The sequence below is a fragment of the Macrobrachium nipponense genome, chromosome 18 (assembly GCF_015104395.2).
Source record: "Macrobrachium nipponense isolate FS-2020 chromosome 18, ASM1510439v2, whole genome shotgun sequence".
NCBI classification, from domain to species: Eukaryota; Metazoa; Arthropoda; class Malacostraca; order Decapoda; family Palaemonidae; genus Macrobrachium; species Macrobrachium nipponense.
In genome coordinates, this window is record NC_087211.1 from 50,212,469 (window position 1) to 50,231,265 (window position 18,797).

General features: G+C 42.1%; 1 protein-coding gene across 1 annotated transcript in view; it reads right to left on the minus strand.

Annotated features, from left to right (window-relative positions):
* The window catches only part of LOC135197046 (glucose-6-phosphate exchanger SLC37A2-like), a gene marked incomplete at its 5' end in the record, with an annotated part of 49,152 nt that overhangs the window by 13,793 nt on the left and 16,562 nt on the right, over positions 1-18,797 (minus strand). The window contains 5 exon segments of the mRNA XM_064223981.1: positions 12,208-12,305; positions 13,409-13,610; positions 13,715-13,863; positions 15,368-15,458; positions 15,953-16,048. Coding sequence (XP_064080051.1) covers positions 12,208-12,305; positions 13,409-13,610; positions 13,715-13,863; positions 15,368-15,458; positions 15,953-16,048 — 636 coding nt within the window.

Below are 18,797 nucleotides of genomic sequence, written 5' to 3' on the forward strand. Positions count from 1 at the left end.
ACAGAACTCAAAGATCGTGAAGGGCTTTGTTGTTTGACAGAAGCAAATCTCTGAGCCCAAAGGCCGTCAACAACATATTTGCGTATTCTTTAATAGTTGTGACTGCCAGCTTATCCCATTCTTCAGACGGAAATGGAAGACGGTAATCTTATTCCTGTCAACATCTCGATAGTCTGAACGTAGTCAGACTCAGAGCGGAGAGGTTACAGGTACCTTTCGAGTTAGAGTAGACCGACTCTCTCGGAAAAGGTCCTTGGAAAGTGAACTAGGAAGAACGTGACCTCTGTGACTCCAGGATCCTGAAGGCCAACATGGGGCGATCAGCGTCATTGTCGCTCCCTGTGACGTCATAAATCCTCTTATTACATTTCCTAAGCAATTGAAAAAGGGGAAAAGAGACTAAACATCCATCCCCGTTCAATATCATAGATGGCGTTTAATGGTACCGATCCCGGATCAAGAATAAGGGAGCAGAGAAGAAGAAGCCTCTTCGTCCTCAACATATCGAAGAGAAGAATGAAAGGGCGTCCCTAAAGTCTCCACAACTCTCAACATACTTCTAAAGAAAGATTCCACTCGGAAGTCAATAGTTGCTGCCGTCAATCGAGACGATTCGTACGGACTTTGCAATCCTGTAACGAACATCTAGAGGAATCCTGTAACGAACCTCTAGAGGATCGTGACATTCTACGCCTGTTGTTATAATAGGCTCTTTCTCGTAAACTCGAACAGGGACCGAGAGAAGATACTTCTTAAGATATGAGAGAGCTGTGGAATATCAGAGTTGATCTGGACCACTGGTTCCAAAAACTCGTTTCGAGGACTGGAGGGACGACCGAATTGCTTTTACTTCTTTCAGATTAAGATCCAGGACATCTGAAACCCTATCCAGATGTCCGGCACCTTCTTTCTATCACCTCAGGTGATAGACGCACTGAGAGATGTTCAGAATCATTCCTAGATCTTGAATAATATTTCAGTTTCCCGGTAGGAAAAAACTGTGTAGGTCTGAATTGCAGTCTATTCGGGGAAACAAACTTCTTCAGGAAGGAAATGGTCCCCAGCAAGCTCATCCATTCCCTCCCCGAGTATGCTTACTTCCCTAATAAGGCCGCTCTTTGCCTAAGCAGGAGAGCATATAAAAGTGCAATGTTGCGGTAGACTCGTAGTTCTATACCGTGCGGTAACGAGCACCGAAAGGATTAAGAGATAACTCTGTTGAACATAGTAAGGCAAAACGAATGCAACGTTTATTCATTCACGTAAGAAATCCCCTCAATCTTAGGCTAAAGTCCGTGATTGTAGGACAGAGATACAGTTAGTCAGTCAATCCCGCAGGAGAGACGTAACCGCCAGCACAGAGATACGGTTAGTCAGTCAATCCCGCAGGAGAGGGAGAGACGCAACCTACCGCGCATGACAGCGCATCGATCTGACTGGCTCGGTTGGACTGGAGGACAGACTCAGCAGCAGCCAGCAGCTTACGAACGTCGTCTCTTGAACGTTTATGTCTGAGTTGCCAGCTACCCTATTCTACGAAGAAATAGGTCCGTTATTTTTGAGCAGAAACAGACTCTCAAGCTGGTATATTTAAGCGAAACAGAAAACGCTAAATATATAGATGCGTTTGTGTCGTCAGAACACTACCATACAACGGTAAAAGATAAATCGGAAACTCCTGGAAGGCTGCAGGGAGTAACGATTAAATGTCCTTAAAATAATAGACAATAGAGCTCTCGGTTGCCATCTGAAGAAGTAACTACAGCAAGCGTATATGACTCGAACCAACCCGTAGTAAAATAACGCAAGGCAAAATATGATATTATATTACAATAAAGTTTGTTCATACTTACCTGGCAGACATATATATAGCTGAATTCGGAAATACAGCTACATACATATCTGACAGGCAAGTTTCATGAACAAAACTTAGAGAATCGAAGCGGACAGCTCAAGCTTCTTATGTTACTGGACATAAGCGGTCATTGACGTAGTCTACAAGTCTATTTCTTGTACGAGTCTGCAAATGACGAATGAGAGCTCTTCCGAATCTTGTCAATAAGAGCTTATCCGCTTACGCAATATAAAGTTAAAGATGTTTGTCAATGAGAACTAACCCATTTACGGGACAAAGAGATATTTTGTCAATGAGGGGATACCCACTTACTTGACAAAACGATAGTATATTGTCAATGGGGGAAAATCACTGAATTGACAAAACGTAATCCAGGAAGTCGAGCATATTATTTTTCCGATTCCCGTATCAATCGTTTATTGGCAATATAGCAAAGGAAGTCTTGTCTTGCGCTTTCCTGAAGAGCGTCCTCTTGATGAGTGCTTTTGCAAGAATCCTACCGAAAGTAGTCGAGCGCCGTGACGTGTAGGACGTCGAGCTTTTACATAACCCGTAACTGCCTTATCACAAAGTCTTGACTGCGGTAAAGCAAACGAGATCTTCCCTTGAGCTTTCCTTAACTCCATCCACCTATGCGAAAAGCAATATTAATTGACAGAGACCTCTTGAATTCACGAAACCCGATGTCTTGCTGGGTTTCGAAGAAGAAGTTGTCTGTTCACTTTAAGCTTCCTCCGAAGCACTGCCTACTTCACATTCTTTGCAGGTGAGGTAGAAGGTATCGCCGAAGGTAGAGGTAAAATTTCTTTAGGCCCAAATCTGAAACAAGAGCTTGAAGAGTTCAACAGAAAGGTTCAGCCAGGCGACACACCTGGCGTGCGCTGGTGCACGCTCGGCGTCCACTGGCGCGCACTCGGCGTCCACTGGAGCGCGCTTGGCGTCCACTGGCGCGTGCTCAGCGTCCACTGGCGCACGCTCGGCGTCCACTGGCGCGCACCCGCACGCGCCTGGCGTCCATCCAAGCGTCCCGTCCAAGTCGAGAGGGAACGCCTTCTTATTCTGACAGTAAAAAAGCTTGGACGTCCGCTCTCAAAAGCTTCCTGCTACTAAGACTTCTTTTACGTATTTCTCGGTGGAAAGATGGACACGAGTTCAGGCGACGTTCGCCTTCTTACTTCTCACTGAAACGCATAACGAGAGAGAGAGAGAGAGAGGACGTGAAGCGTCCTCTTCAATAAAGATGTTATTGTTATAATACAATTAAGTTTGTTCATACTTACCTGGCAGATATATATATAGCTGTATTCTCCGAAGTCCGACAGAATTTCAAAATTCGCGGCACACGCAGTGGGCGGCAGGTGGTAGTACCCATTCCCGCCGCTGGGAGGCAGGATAATCAGGAACTATTCCATTTTCTATTCATTTATCAGTGCCACTGTCTCCTGAGGGGAGGTGGGTGGGCACTTTAATTATATATATCTGCCAGGTAAGTATGAACAAACTTAATTGTATTATAACAATAACATTTTGTTCATGAAACTTACCTGACAGATATATATATAGCTGAATCCCACCTTCGGATGGTGGGAAGAGACAGAATAGGATTTTTGGGAAACTAAATTAAGTCGATGATATACATCTTGGTTCCTCACCTGTTAGCATAGCCGACTTCGTGATTACTGTCACCAAAGTCTGCTTCTGCGTTACTAGAGTTGCCAGCGAGGTAGAGACCTGTAATGCTGGTGCACTCTAGATGATCTGTCAACGGGGGCGTGACCACAATGTGACTAGACCATATGACCATACTTCTGAGGGCAACGAAGCTAAAAACCACCACTGACCTAACCTATCAAAGTTAGTTCCATAACTTCTAAGCTAAAGAAAAGGAACGCGCCTCAAGCGACCAACCCTTCAAAGTTAAAAGCACACCTATCCCTTTTCTATAGGATAGGATTCGTGTTGCTTGCTGCCCTAATAATATATCTACGGATGTGTATGGTCCTAGCGACTTACAGATCTCAAATGTCGTCTTCACATCCCGTCGGGAGTGTGAAGCGAACACAGAGTTGCTTCGCTAAAGCGTGGCACTCAGGATGTTACTGAGTGTCATGCCCTGTTTGAAATGCTTCAGAGGCCGCGCCCTCACCTCTTGAGCATTCATATTAAGAAAAAATCTCAAATCTTTATGCAAACATAACGAATGAGACTTCTTAAAAGAACTCCTTGACTATAATGCCAGGGTGTTCTTGGACATGAACTAGGGTCCTGGTTCTTTTTACGGAAACACCTGCAGATTTGTCCCGTTGACCTCGACTTTCTATAGTTTTATCAAGATAAAACTTGAGAGACCCGACAGGGCACAGGACTCTCTAATGCCCTTGCCCAATAATTTGTGCCATACCCTTGGTCTCCAAGCCTTCGGGTCAAGGGTTAGACAGGTTTTCGTTCTTATCAAGAACGGAAGGCTTAGAGGACAGACCGCATTATGTCCTTTAAAGCTAAAACCTCTGATGATGGCTAAAAGCTCACTAACCCTCTTTGCCGTGGCTAGAGCGGTTAGAATGTTAGCCTTTCTGGTCACGTGTATTAAGTTCGCAGAAAGGATAGGTTCGAAATGCTTTTGGCATCAGAAACTCAGACTACGTCTAAGTTCCATGCCGGAACCTGCGATCCAGAGAATTTCAAGATCTCCCCAGACCTCAAAGATCGGGAAGCTTTGTTGTTTGACAGAACCGAATCTCTGAGCCTAGAGGCCGTCAACAACATATTTGCATATTCTACAATAGTTAGGACTTCTATCTTATCTCATACTTCATACGGAAAGATAGAACCATAAAGAAATTCACAGAGGTCGAGTTGGAGGAACAGTCATTTCCCTTCACTATCTCCAGAAACGGCCCGCACCGATTGAACACTGAAAATAGGCAGCACTGCTTTGCCTTGGCCAAGAGACTGCCATAGTCTTGAAGATCTTATCGCTTCTCGATAGTCTGAACGCCTTCAGACTCCGAGAGGAGAGATATTAGATACTTCACTAAGTGACGATGTTAGATTACACCGATTCTCTCGGGAAGGGTCTTTGGACAATTCTCTGAATTACCTGACCTCTGTGAATCCAACCTCTTAGAGGCCAACATGTGGTGACTAAAGCTAATCCTCTAGGATCATGAATAAGGGAACAACTTAAGAGGAAGCTCCTTTGTCTTCAATATTACGAAAAACTTAACGAAAGGACGCCCTCAGTCTCTCCTCACTTTCGACATACTTCTAAGTGAGGATTACTCAGACGTCAGTAATTGTTGCCTTCGATCGAGAAGACCCGCACAGATGTGCACTAGTTTAACGAACCTCTTGAGGATCGTTACGTTCCGTGCCCAAGCCCATAACTAATTCTCTCTTCTTGAGCTATGAGAGAGCTGAGAAATTATCCGAGATGATTTGGGCCACTCGATCCAAACTCATCCTTCGAGGAACTGGAGAGCCGACCAATTTGGCTTCCAATTCTTTCAGACAATGTGCCAGAACATCTATTCCTCTGTTCGGATGTCTGGCACCCTCTCACTATCACCCGAGGTGATCCTCAAGGCGTTGAGAGAAAATTAGAATTATTACAAGATCTTTGATGTTATTCCAATTTCTTCGTGAGGAAAAATTGTAGAGGTCTGAATTGCTGTTTATTCAGGGAAAACAAGCTTCTCCAGCGAGGAAATGGTCCCCAGCAAACTCATCCACTCCCTCACTCAGCCTGCTTCCTTCCCTAAATAAGGCTGCGCTTTGCATAAGCAGGAGAGCATTATTATAGTGCTATGCCGCGGTAGATTCGTACAGAATTCTGTTACCGTGCGGTAAACCCGCACCGAACAAGTATAAGAGATATCTTGTTGAAATTTCTAAGTAAACGGAAGGCATGTTCATTCATGATTACTAGAAATTTCCTCAACCCGAGGCTAAAATCCATGATTGTAGGGCAGAGAGACGCAACCAACCGCGCATGACACCGAGCTAGCCGGTACTGCGTAGATCACAGTAACAGCAGCCTTGTTCATCGTCTCGCACTATCTGCCTGAGTTGCCAGCTACTCCTTTTACGAAGGGATAGGTATGAAATTATCGAGCAAAAGGAAAACTCTCAAGCAGGCATATTTAAACAAACAAAATTCGCTAAATACAGAATCTGAGTTGGTGTTGTCGTAACAATACCTGAATAGTTATTCTTACTCCGAAAACTCTTGGAAGGTTGAAGGGAGTGTCAAATAAATACATTAGAACAACAGTTCTTTCGGCTTCTATCCGCAGAGGTAAATACGATATGCGTATATGACTTGACCCATGCGTTAGCAAAATGACGCAAAGATAAACTACGTAAGTATTGTAGTAATTTGAACATCAAATTCTCTACTACATCTTTCCTCGACGAGGAAGAGAGAAAGAAAGGAAAAAGACTGTCCACGTTCTAATGAATGAGACTTTTAAAAGAACTCCTTGACTCTTTTCCAAGACTCTTTGCCAAGAAAAGGGAGTAATATTCGAATAGAGATCATCAAGAGAGAACCGAGGATCGAAAAGGACCGTTCAATGTTCTTATGATATTGGACATAAGACTTCCTGGATCTAGTCTACAAGTCTTTTTCCTACTCCCCGGATGAGCCTCTGAAAATGAATGAGAGCTCTTCCGAAATTTGTTAATGAGTTTATCCGCTTAAACGATAAAAACGTTAAAATCTATGTCAATGAGAACTACCCCATTTATGAGGGGTCCCCCACTTAAATAACAAAACGTTTAGTATCTTGACAATGGGGAAAACGTCCTTACTTGACAAAACTATTAGCACTTTGCTAATAGGGGAAAACCCTTTAACATGACCGAAAGTCACCCAGGAATCCGAGTATATAATCTTCCCGATTCTCAGAGAAATCGATGAAGAGGAAAGAGGGATCGAAGAAAAAATTTGGGTATGTCTCTCCGCTAACTCCGAATCCTTTTTAAAAATTTCTGTAAAGGAATGTCCTGTGGAGAGTCCTGAAAAAACCTCCTCTTGACGAGCGTTTATAAAGCGTCAAGCGTCCTAAGAAACGTCCTGAACAGCAAATAAAACGCCTTCTACAAGTCTTTCTCTCGCAAAGCGTCCTGCCGAGCTTCCACCGAAGCGTCCTGGCGAATGTGCACAAAAGCGTCCTCATAAGCGTCCTGCCGAGCGTCCTGCCGAGCGTCCTCAAAAAACATCCTGCGTAGCTAAGAGCGTGTCTGAGCAGAGAACACCAAGTCTTCTGAACGACGTTTCAGAGAGGAACTCGTTGAGCGCCCTGATGCATGCAAGTCCCGCCAAGAGGCGTCCTGGCGAGCGACCTTGTCAACATCTCAATGTTATGACGAACCGCGTTTTGCGTATGACGTTGAATATTTTCAAGGGACGTCCTCATGCGAGTCTCCATGGAGAGCCGCACGCTGCTCCTGAAGTGTGTGAACACTAAAGGAAGACGTATGGCTTTTCGTCTTCAAGACGGGCCTTAAAGACCTTCATACCTTTTTACAAAGACAGTGGCCGCCTGTGCGACAACTTGCGTCTTAGTAATGCAAAAGAACATCTCCAGAAACGCACTCAGCAAAGGAACGCCGAGCGTCCGAAAGACACCCTCGCAAGGTGCTTGCCGAGCGTCCTGGAGAATGTCTCTACTTATAGGACGTCGAGCACCTCCAAAAGCTAGCTCACGTCTAAATTGCCCTTCTTATGCCGAACCAGAGACATAAGTTGTTTGACTGTGCAAAAGCAGCTTGCCGGACGTCAAACTTATCAGCTTGCTTTTTCGAAGTAAAGCGAACGTTACATAACGTATACGGAGCGCCATGAGGAGAGGAGACGAAAACTGAGTTGCTCCTCCAAAAGGTGGAATCAAGAATGTCCTTGATTACCAAATTCTTTTGGAATGCTAGCGAGGTTGAAACAGCTCTAACTTCATGAGCGTTCACTCGCAGGAGGCTCAAATCACTCTTCTGGCAAGATGAATGAGCCTCCTTAATAATGTATAAATGAGCGTTCACTCGCAGGAGGCTCAAATCACTCTTCTGGCAAGATGAATGAGCCTCCTTAATAATGTATACATGATGTATAAATGAGCGTTCACTCGCAGGAGGCTCAAATCACTCTTCTGGCAAGATGAATGAGCCTCCTTAATATGTCCCTTAGGAAAAGAGCCAGTGCATTCTTCTAAAAGGTTAATGTGGTCTCTTTACTCTTCATCCTCTCGTGACGAGAGAGAGGACGTGAAGCGTCCTCTTCTCTAAAGCTTCTTTAGGGGGCGCGAGTCCTTCCGAGAGCCCCAACCCCTGTGTGGGGAGGATGCCTCGGAGGACGAGAAACAATCCTTCAAGATTCGTGCACGTGCTCGATCCTTCGGCAGCCTGGGAAGCGACAACAGGACCTGCCGAAAGGAAGCCAGATCAGCATGAAAAACCCGTAACCCTCCTTCGGCTTTTGACATGCCCTCTCCCTGGTTTTCTGGGAGTCCGACAGAGGTCTAGGCCTTGAAGCGTTATGGGGCCGATCTGACGTTCCCTCCTAACGAGAGAGAGGACGTGAAGCGTCCTCTTCTCTAAAGCTTCTTAGAGGGCGCGAGTCCTTCCGAGAGCTCCAACCCTTGCGCGGGGAGGACGCCTCGGAGGACGAGAAGCAATCCTTCAAGATTCGTGCACGTGCACGATCTTTAGCAGGCAATGGGAAGCGTCAAAAGGTTCTGCCGAAGGGACGCCAGATCGGTGGGGAGCCCCCGTAACCCTCTTGCGGCTTCGACATGCCCTCTCCCCCCTGAGTCCTGGGAGTCCGACAGAGGTCCAGGCCTAGAGGCATTATGGGGCCGATCTGACGCCCCCTCCACACACAAGGGCACTACACTTCACAACACTGATTGGAGAGCGAGCACTTTAGTCTAAGATTACTTGATGTAATCCTCTAGCAGACACTTCTTCTAGGCCCGAAAGCCATACCACAGGGTTAGGCAAAATAAAATCTACAGGAGGTTAGAAGGTTCATTATTTCTAACTTCTGTTTACTGTGGAGGAAAACTCCTGATTCTAACACGCTCTAAAATTCGTACATGAATCCTACTTCTTCCGTAATCAGTCACACATTATACTAATTACATTGAACTTATGCAAAGAAAACATGTAAACGCCTATATACTAAGCGACGTGTCTACCGAAGTTCCGGTAGCTTCACCTTACCCCAAGCAGACAACAAAGTCTGAAACTAGGCTAACTAGCTTCAGACATCAAATGCAATGAAAAATTTACGATAGCGTATGCCTAGCCACAAATCCAAGTCAATAATCGAAAGAATAATTAGGATACTTAAGCGGCTAATGAAGTTTCAAAATCCTAGGCGGAGGTCTGTAAACAGTTGTTTACCGACCGGCGACAGAAAAAAATATGAATAGAAAATGGGAATAGTTCCTGATATCCGCCTCCCAGCGGCGAGAATGGGTACTACCACCTGGCCGCCCACTGCGTGTGCCGCGAATTTTGAAATTCTGTCGGACTTCGGAGAATACAGCTATATATATATCTGTCAGGTAAGTTTCATGAACAAACTTCTATTTAGAGGGCGCGAGTCCTTCCGAAAGCTCCAACCCCTGCACGGGGAGGACGCTTCGGAGGACGAGAAGCAATCCTTCAGGATTCGTGCACGTGCACGCACTTTGGCAGTCTGGGGAGTTTCATCAGATACTGCCGAAGGCACGTCAGATCGGTGGGGGTTCCTTGTAACCCTCCTTAGGCTTTCGACATGCTCCCTCCCCAGGTCCTGGGAGTCAAGCAGAGGTCCCGGCCTAGAGGCGAAACGAGGCCGATCTGACGCACCCTCCACTACACAAGGGGTATCACTGCACTTCTGCACTTCACTTTTGCTCTCTAAAGCAAGCACTTTCGATTCTAAGTTACGAATCGAAAGAGTATCAGAGAAAGGGCAATTCCTCTACAGACACTGTGTTAGGGCCCGAAGGCAACACTACAGGGTTAGGAGTAACAATTACAGAAGTAGCACTCTTCACAGCAATGAAGGAGAGCGAGCACCTCTCGTAGACAAATACATAGCCCGTAGGCCATACTACAGGGTTAGGCAAAATAAAGTCTACAGGAAGGTTAGCAGGTTCACTACCCTGACTTTTGTTACTGATTAATTGCGTACATACGAATCATACGTCTTCCTTACGGAATTAGACATGTTTACTGATTAATTGCGTACATACGAATCATACGTCTTCCTTACGGAATAGACAAAAGTCTCACACTCCTTACATGACAAATCTCAACAAAGAAGCAAGACCCATACCCCTCGTACATACCAAGTGCGGATCTACCGAAGCTTTCGGTAGCCACACCCTATCTTTGCAGACACCCCGCCCCGTCTGAAACTAGCCTAACTAGATTCAGATATCTTATGCAAAAATGAATCAAATTCAAATCAATTTAAGATAGCGTATGCCTAGCCACAAATCCAAGTAAATAAATCAAAATACAATTAGGATACTTAGCGGCAATGAAGTTTCCAAAATCCTAAGACGGAGGTACTGAAAACAGGTGTTTTCAGCACCGGCGACAGAAAAATTATGAATAGAAAATGGGAATGGTTCCTGATACCCGCCTCCCAGCGGCAGGAATGGGTACTAACCACCTGGCCGACCACTGCGTGTGTCGGAAGTTTTTAAAATTGTCGGATTTCAGAAAATACAGCTATATATATATCTGACAGGTAAGTTCCATGAACAAAATAGATTTTACATATGCACAGAAAATCTCTCTCAAGGATGTATCATGTAAAATGTTGATTTTAGTGGCCTTAGCTATGGCTAACCGTGTAAGCAAGCTACACACTATTGACAGAAGAGTTGGATTCTTCCAAGGTGACGCGGTCTGCTCCTTCACCTTGAGCTTCCTAGCAAAGAATGAGGATACTACAGAATTTTAGAATTTATCTAAAATTACCTTTACTGATTTATTTTCAAAACTAGTTCATATTTACTGTTATTTGAAGTTACATAGTATTAGTACATGACATGAATAATAGTTAGCATTGATCAGCATTCTCTGCACACACAAACTGAGCCATTTGGGCTATCCATTAAGAATCCATGGGTCAACTGAGTATGACCAATTCAAAGATGAGAATTTCTGTAAGGCATTCTCTTTTGTTTGAAGTATAGCAGTATGTGTATGTCATAACCCAACTAAGGGTTTGATCTGCTTTAATCTGTTATCATCATGCTCATTATTCCATACATTTCTGCCATTTATTAAACATGCTGGTTTTAAAAATGTTAAATAACCACTACTTAGGATAATTAAGTTTCATCTGATCACAGTAATTACAGCTTTGGCTGTTACTGAAATGATTACAGTAGTATGACACTCTTATGGAAATAAGTTTCTTAGCCAAAGGTAGGTCAATATAAAATTGTAAGTATGTAGTACGATTTTACTAATGGTGCTAGGTGTTGCATTTCATAAAGTATATTTTCCTGGAGTTGAACTACTTGTGTGAACAGACCAAACTTTAATTCTTCTACATATTTTTAATATATACCATATGTTTTCAACTGTTTTGAAATCTAATACATATAATCAGTTCTATATTGTTTTAAATTTTAAGGAAGCGTTTGCCTAAGCTACCTGTGCTACAAACCATTCCAAAATGTCTTGCTATGATATAGGGTGACATCACAGGCATTGTAAATGAGATGATTTTATCTCTGCCACATTCTTATAGATGCACTGCTATTTATAATTGTGACATATTGCCTCCAGGAAATTACTTTTTCTCTTATTACTTCTTTATATTGTAATTCTCACTTGGTTGATTGCATAAATTAATAACTGTGAAAGCATTAAGGCCTTCAAGGCAGAGCTATATGACTGATATTTCAAAATTAGTAATTCATAGTTTTGTTGTAGGTTACTTTTATATGCATGTCAATAGTAATTAAACAGTTTCTTCATTGTTTGAGAAAGATGCCTGAATATAATCACCAGTTAAGGGATCTGTGTGATTTGTATGTACTAGTAGTAAATAAAATGCCGTTGGAAGTATGTTAAGTATTTAAATGTCTTTTAACATTCCAGTGGCTGATGCAGTTACTGAAAGTATTATGTAAGGGTGGTCAGGGTTTGGGAACTTAAAAAAGACAAAGTTTCGCTTCCAAACTTATACAGATATGGAGAGAGTGTTCAGGCAAAAAGTGCACAAAAATAATAGACATTGGAAAGACTAAAACAAAAATGATGATGATAAGGATATTTTTTTCCCAAAATATTCCTAAAACAATTTTCACACCCTAAAAAAACAGCAACAGTATAGTACTTACCAGGAGTGCAAGTACATTAGCTCCCATAAGCATATAAAACACATTACCCCAACCAGTTTGAGATATTGGGCCTGCAATAAGTGGCCCAACAGCTGCACCTGTAAATACAATAGTATCATCAAAACTTCTGAAAGTACAATACAGTACACGAACACCTTAATCAATTTTAATAAGTGCACACACCTCCCTTGTCTGAACAATCTTTAAATTAAACTTCCTATCATATCTAGATCCCAAATAGTAGTTCACTTTAAAAATCTAGAATAACCTAACTTCTCACCACCACTTCACTACTGGACAGTGAGCAGTCTCGTCCAGCACCAGTGAATAATACACAGGGCAGGCAGCAAAACACCATGCAGTAATCGTGTTTTGCATATTCAAAGCCTACTCTGTCAAGAAAGTGTGTTACATAAAACACTACAAACAGCCCCCTCCCACACCACCTTGATTACCACTTCCCAGTGGCCTTGGAGGGCCTGACATTGACCCCAGTCCCAGAAGTATAGAATGTACACTTTTAGCCTCCAAAGAAGAGTGAGCATGGGTAGAAATCACAGTTAGTTCTTTTCTCTCTCTGGAAAAGAGACGGGGGAGAGTGTTAACAACCAGTCATATGTTGGAGACAGCACATGCACCAACATGATTCACACAGTTTATCATGCCCAGGACATGTGTGTTGATCATCCTTGCAAGAGGCAGAATTTTCAGGCACCATCATTCCCACCATAAACACCACAAATATGAGGGGCATAAAAGCCCTACACAAAAGAAACTCAAAGGCCAAGTGCTTAAACCTATGAGGTTATTCAGCTCTGAAATGGGGACTAGATTGCACTGCCTCAAACAAACAGAGCCACGAAGTGAACATGAGATAGAAATCTTCACACAGGACTGGTCATAGAAAACTGATGTTATGCATCATGTGAACATAAAATTGCCCACTGTTCCATACAAGAGAGATCGCAAATTCTGAAATTTTGGTTCCAGGCTTCAAAAGATTCAAGCTGCGCCAGAAAAGTATCCCATATAAAGATAAGGGTTTGTATCCTCGTACAAAAAAAATTTAAGCAGCTATCACTAGAAGTGAGACTCTTTTTATTTGCAAGTCTTGATAAACTACAAAAAATTACTCTCCACCAATATTTCAGACTAAGACTTGCAATACATTTGTGAGGCAGCCAATTAGTTGAATACTAACCTATAGAGCCAGTGCCATCAATAATTGAAGATACTGTAGCTAGAGCTTTTGCGTTGCCCCTTATGGATTCGTGAGTTCCAAGATCAGCTGAAACTGCTGTTGTTATCAATGCATATGGGCCATTTACTAGAATCCCTACTACTATGAGAAGGAAAACATTGAACCCAAAGGTTAAATCCCCATACAGATGGTACACAAACATCTGAAAAGATATAAAAAATCAGCCAATGAACATTATCCTTATCTAAACTCATAAGTTTGTCATATTTTCACAAAAAAGAAAATACCTTTGGTTATGTCACTAACCATTGGCACAGCCATGATGAGCATAACAGCACACGTACACGCAGGCATTCCAGTACGGTCTCGAAGTATTCCAGCTGTAATAGCTCCAATAATTCCACCCACATCAAACAAGGTAGACAGATTGCCACTTTCAGCTGGACTATATGATGCTGGATAAATGAACAAAATAATGACAACAATGGGATCTTAAAAGGATACAAGTGGACACAAAGGTAGATAAAAGTAAAGTAGTTAAAACTATCATGAATACTGTACATAGAGACCTGGACTTATGAAGAGGTGCCTTACAAGTGATCACTTTCATCATCACATGCATTTATAACACTTTCCTTGACTGTTCATCATCAACATTTGCCACCCTATAATCAACATTTACTTTCTGAACAGGTCTGAATTTGAAAAAAAAATTTAATTTATTAGACTATGTACCTTGTAGTATATGTGGGTTACCTATTAGTATCACTTAAATATTCAGCCATCACATAAACAATGATATATATATCTGCATTACAAACTGGCAAATTCAGCATAATAGCAAAGAGTATTGAGGCAAGTACTTGGGTGTATCTTCTAAGGAATATTCTCAGATATGATTTTAACTTAAAATATATAAATTAGACTAATTATGCAACTCATGCGATATTAAAAAAATTAATACAGGCAGTCCCCGGTTATTAGTGGGGTTTCCATTCCCGGGGATGTACCGATAAACAAATACTGCACTGAAATTCGGCGATTTATGGTGCTTGAGGCATGCCGTAAGTGCCCTTATGGCTTGCCTTAAGAACTCTTATGGCGCCGATAACCGGAACTTGGCCTGTTAGGGTGCCATAAATCACCAATTTTATGGCATTAGACAAGTGTCATAAAATCTGATCGCCGATAACCGGGGACTGCCTGTATTTTTATGTATTTCTATGTTCAAAATAAAAGATATCCACAGAAAGAGAAAGATAAGAAAAAAAGGAAAAAAAATTCTTTATAATTTTCTGTACCTCAAACAAGAAGTTGAATATGAATATTTTCAACTCAACACTAGGCTTCTTAAATATAATTTAATTTTAGCAAAACATTATTAGCTATTACAGCTTACATAATGACATATGATAAAAACTAAAACCAGCAACAATCCCTGAATACATTTATGGAGAAATATACACAAGATCTACCTTCACCCATGAAATTTTTTGGGAGAATATTTTCCCTTTTATCAATGAGCTGAGGCATGAGTGTTACCATATGAGTTGACAAAAAGTCATTTATGGCCCAAGTAATGTAAATGTTTCCCCCCAAAATTTGTTCATATATATTGCTACCAAATAAGGATTATCATCTCTGCAACAGAAGTTTTCATATGCAACCACTGGATATCATAAGATATGTCCTGTCCCTAGGAGTTAGCATATCAATGTTACTTACAATTAATAACCAATCCAAATTTGATAAAAGTTTTGACATGATTACTGAAATTTACGCTTTGCTAGCTTTCCATTAAAATTCTTAATTAAATGGGTCCTTTTTTATGTTTACCTGAATTCAAAAAGTAGTTTTACAATTTATTTCTAACAAGTTGTTTGAATTTGTACAATCCCACCACATTAAAATCAGAACTACAATAATTCAACTATGGAGAATTCATCCACAAAAACTTACTACTGTTCTTTATATAATTTGGCAGCCAGTAGAGAAAAGTGTATGATACAAGTTTTGCGAAGAATAAGCAGAGGGAAAACTCCACAACCCCCTGAAAAGAGATAGAAAAAAAAAAAAAACTCTTCTTAGCTTTGAATTATTTGGTTTAATGCATAGTACATCCTTTATTATTCTGTACACATATTCTTTACAATGAATAAAAAATACTTTTCCAATTATAAAGAGTAACTCATGACAAAATATGGTGAAGTAAAATAATTTTTTTAGAAAGTTACGAGTGACATTAACTGTCTTGAAAGTTTAGAGCCAAATCCTTACAATTTTCAAGATGAAATTCATATTCAGACTACTGTGTTACTCTACTATTCTGAAACTTTTCACACAATCCCAATAACAAATGCAATGAATTACAGAATACTGGTGTGAAAAATTCAATTCTGAAAAGTTTTTGGTTTTAAAGCAGTTTTCTCTTGGAATCAACACATCAAATGTAATGATGAACTCTTCAATATCTTGAATTTAATTTCTTATTCAAAAATTAAATCTGCCAATGAATAAAAATGAGTCTCTTCCCATATAACTTACAGGAATTTTCAGGGCACTGAAGTAATTTATTGCCTTTTCTTCCACAACCCTGGATGGTGTCTTATCACTGCCATTATATGAAGATACTGGTGATTCCTGAAAAATTACAACATACAAATTACTTCAATCTGTACAAGATAACACATACAGTACAATAGAAGTACGGGAAATTTTAAAACCAACTCAACTGGTTCAAGAGTGAACACATTAAAAAATCCTAAATATTCTGTAGAATTCTGTATGTAAAAATATTGAACAAACATTTTAAGGACACTAATTCAAAAACTGAATGGAACTGTAATTACATGAAACTCTTCAATTAATAACTATCAAAGGAGTATTAAATACTGTACAGGGTTAAAGTATGTGTCATTTGAGCATATCTGTTAAAGGGAGAAAACATAAAAATGATATTGTTATGATACAATAAAGTTTCATACATACTTACCTGGCAGATATATACGATTAATGGCCCACCCAGCCTCCCCGCAGGAGGCAGGTGGAAGAGAGAAAATCTGATAGAAAACGGGAATGGTTCCTAATCCTGCCACCCAGGGCAGGACGGTAGATCACCTGACCTACCTGCAGCGTGTGCCGCGAAATTTGAATTTCTGTCGGGGACGACGGAGTCTTAGCTATGTATATATCTGCCAGGTAAGTATGTATGAAACTTTATTGTATCATAACAATATCATTTTCATACAATCAACTTACCTGTCAGATATATACATAGCTGATTGACACCCTTTGGTGGAGGGTAAGAGACAACTAACATGGAATAGACAGGTAAACAATATATGTTGTAGGTATAAATAAACCTTGGTTCCTATCTGATAGGTGGTAGACTTCATATGGCTGTTGCCAAGGAGTCTGCATCACCTCAAGAAACTTTAGCGAGATATGTGATCTGTGGCCAAGAGTTCTTGTGGGTTTGCCGATGGGGTCTTATCCACTTACTCGGCAGAGCCTAAAAGGTACTTGTCAATGGGTGCTAATCCACTTATATGACAATACACCTATGCCTATTGGCATAAATAAGGAGTGCAACACCGATCCCGATCACCTGATCCTAACACGAGGGTTCACGCTCAAATTGAAAAGAGTTATTCCTACACTCCTTTCAAAAACCCCAATAATTTCACTAAGTTAAATAACTTTAACTCAAAGTTAAGGATCAGTGTCAGCTCCTTATCCCAGTAACGTATCCGCAGAAACGTATAAACCAAAAGAGAAGGATCTCTCGTAGGTTAACTTGACATCCTTTGTGTAATGAGAAGTCAACACAGAGTTGCCTCTACTGTACAACACAGCTAATATGTCTTATATGACATATTGTTATGTAAAGAACAAGAATTTGCAAAAGCGCGCACTTCCTGCACTTTTAATTCTCAGCTGTTTGAAGGAATCAAGTCACTTATGAAGTGCTTAGATCTCCATGCTTCAAAGAAGACCAGGGCTTTCTTTAAATGGATCTCTCCCGTCTGAAGCCTGAAGCCTGGTAGGAACCTCGCGCCTGGTTGGCGCTTCGCTCTTGGTTGGAGCCTAGCGCTTGTCTGGTACCTTTCACTTGACTGGCGCCTCGCATCTGGTTGACGCCTCGCGCCTTAGCTGGAGATTCGCGCCTAGTGCCTGGCTGGCGCCTCGCGCCAGATTGGCGCTTTGTGCCTGCCTGGTGCCTCGCGCCTGGCTGGCGACTTGCGCCTGCCTGGAGCTTCGCGGCTGGCTGGTACCTCGCGCCTGCCTGGCGCCTCGCTCCTGCCTGGCGCCTGGCGCCTGCCTGGCGCCTCACGCCTGCCTGGCGCCTGGTTGGCTCCTCCCCACTTGCCGGAGCTTCGAGCTTGGTAGAGTCTCGAGGATGTCTGGCAATGTCCACATCGGACACTCTTATCTGTCCGATATGTTCGCATCTAACGCATCTGTCAGGTTGTAGGCCCGGTCTTTCTCCTCATCAGACAATGACGGTGTTCTTGGGGCTGTCTGCCTCTGGCGTTTTTTACGCCTGTTTTGGCATAAGGCTCCTGGTTAGCGCTACATTGTCCGAAAGTCCTGAACATCCACAATAGGGAATCACAAGACTGGAGAAGGGTGGAAGAAATTCTTCCACTTTGAGCTTTGGCCTCTCCGGCAAGGGGAGGTGATTGTAGTCAGCTACATCCAGTATACGATAGGATATCTAACAGTACGAGAGATAAGAGTCTTCCTCCGAGGAGGATCCTTCTTGAGTACTTCCCTTGCTCACGAGATCTCTTCTTACCTGTTGAAGGGGTTTCTCGTTGCAGAATCTTCCCTATCCTTGTCCGAAGGAAGGGAAGAAGCCTGGAAGTCGAAGGAGACTCCGAACTGAAATTGGGAGGACTCCTGATTTCTAGCTCTTTATTGTATCCCTCCGAACACCTTCTGGGAAGCATTTCGAGCCGTCATCGCATTCCAAAGACTCTGTAGGAAAACGTTTGAACCATTCTACTGTATATGAAAACGTAAGTCCCTGCCTGGACAATGAAACCTCTATCTGAAAAAACTGAATCAGGAATAGGGGGTTTTAGTTCTTTTGCCAGACATACTATGCTGGCAAGAACCCATTGCCTAGTCTCCATAGAATCTGATGCGAGATTCCAATGCTCAAAAAAAAAAATTCATTTCTCTTTTGGTCGTTTAGGACCAAGCGAAACAAAGAATTCCCTCATAAAAATTTCTCAAAGTAGTTTGATGAGGAGCAGTTCCATCTTGTCGGAACATGGAATCTGTGGCCACAAAAAAGATCCCATTAGAAGTACAGTGGACCCCCCGTATTCGCGTTCTCCAGATTCGCGGACTCACACATTCGCGGATTTCTCTGGGGAAAGTT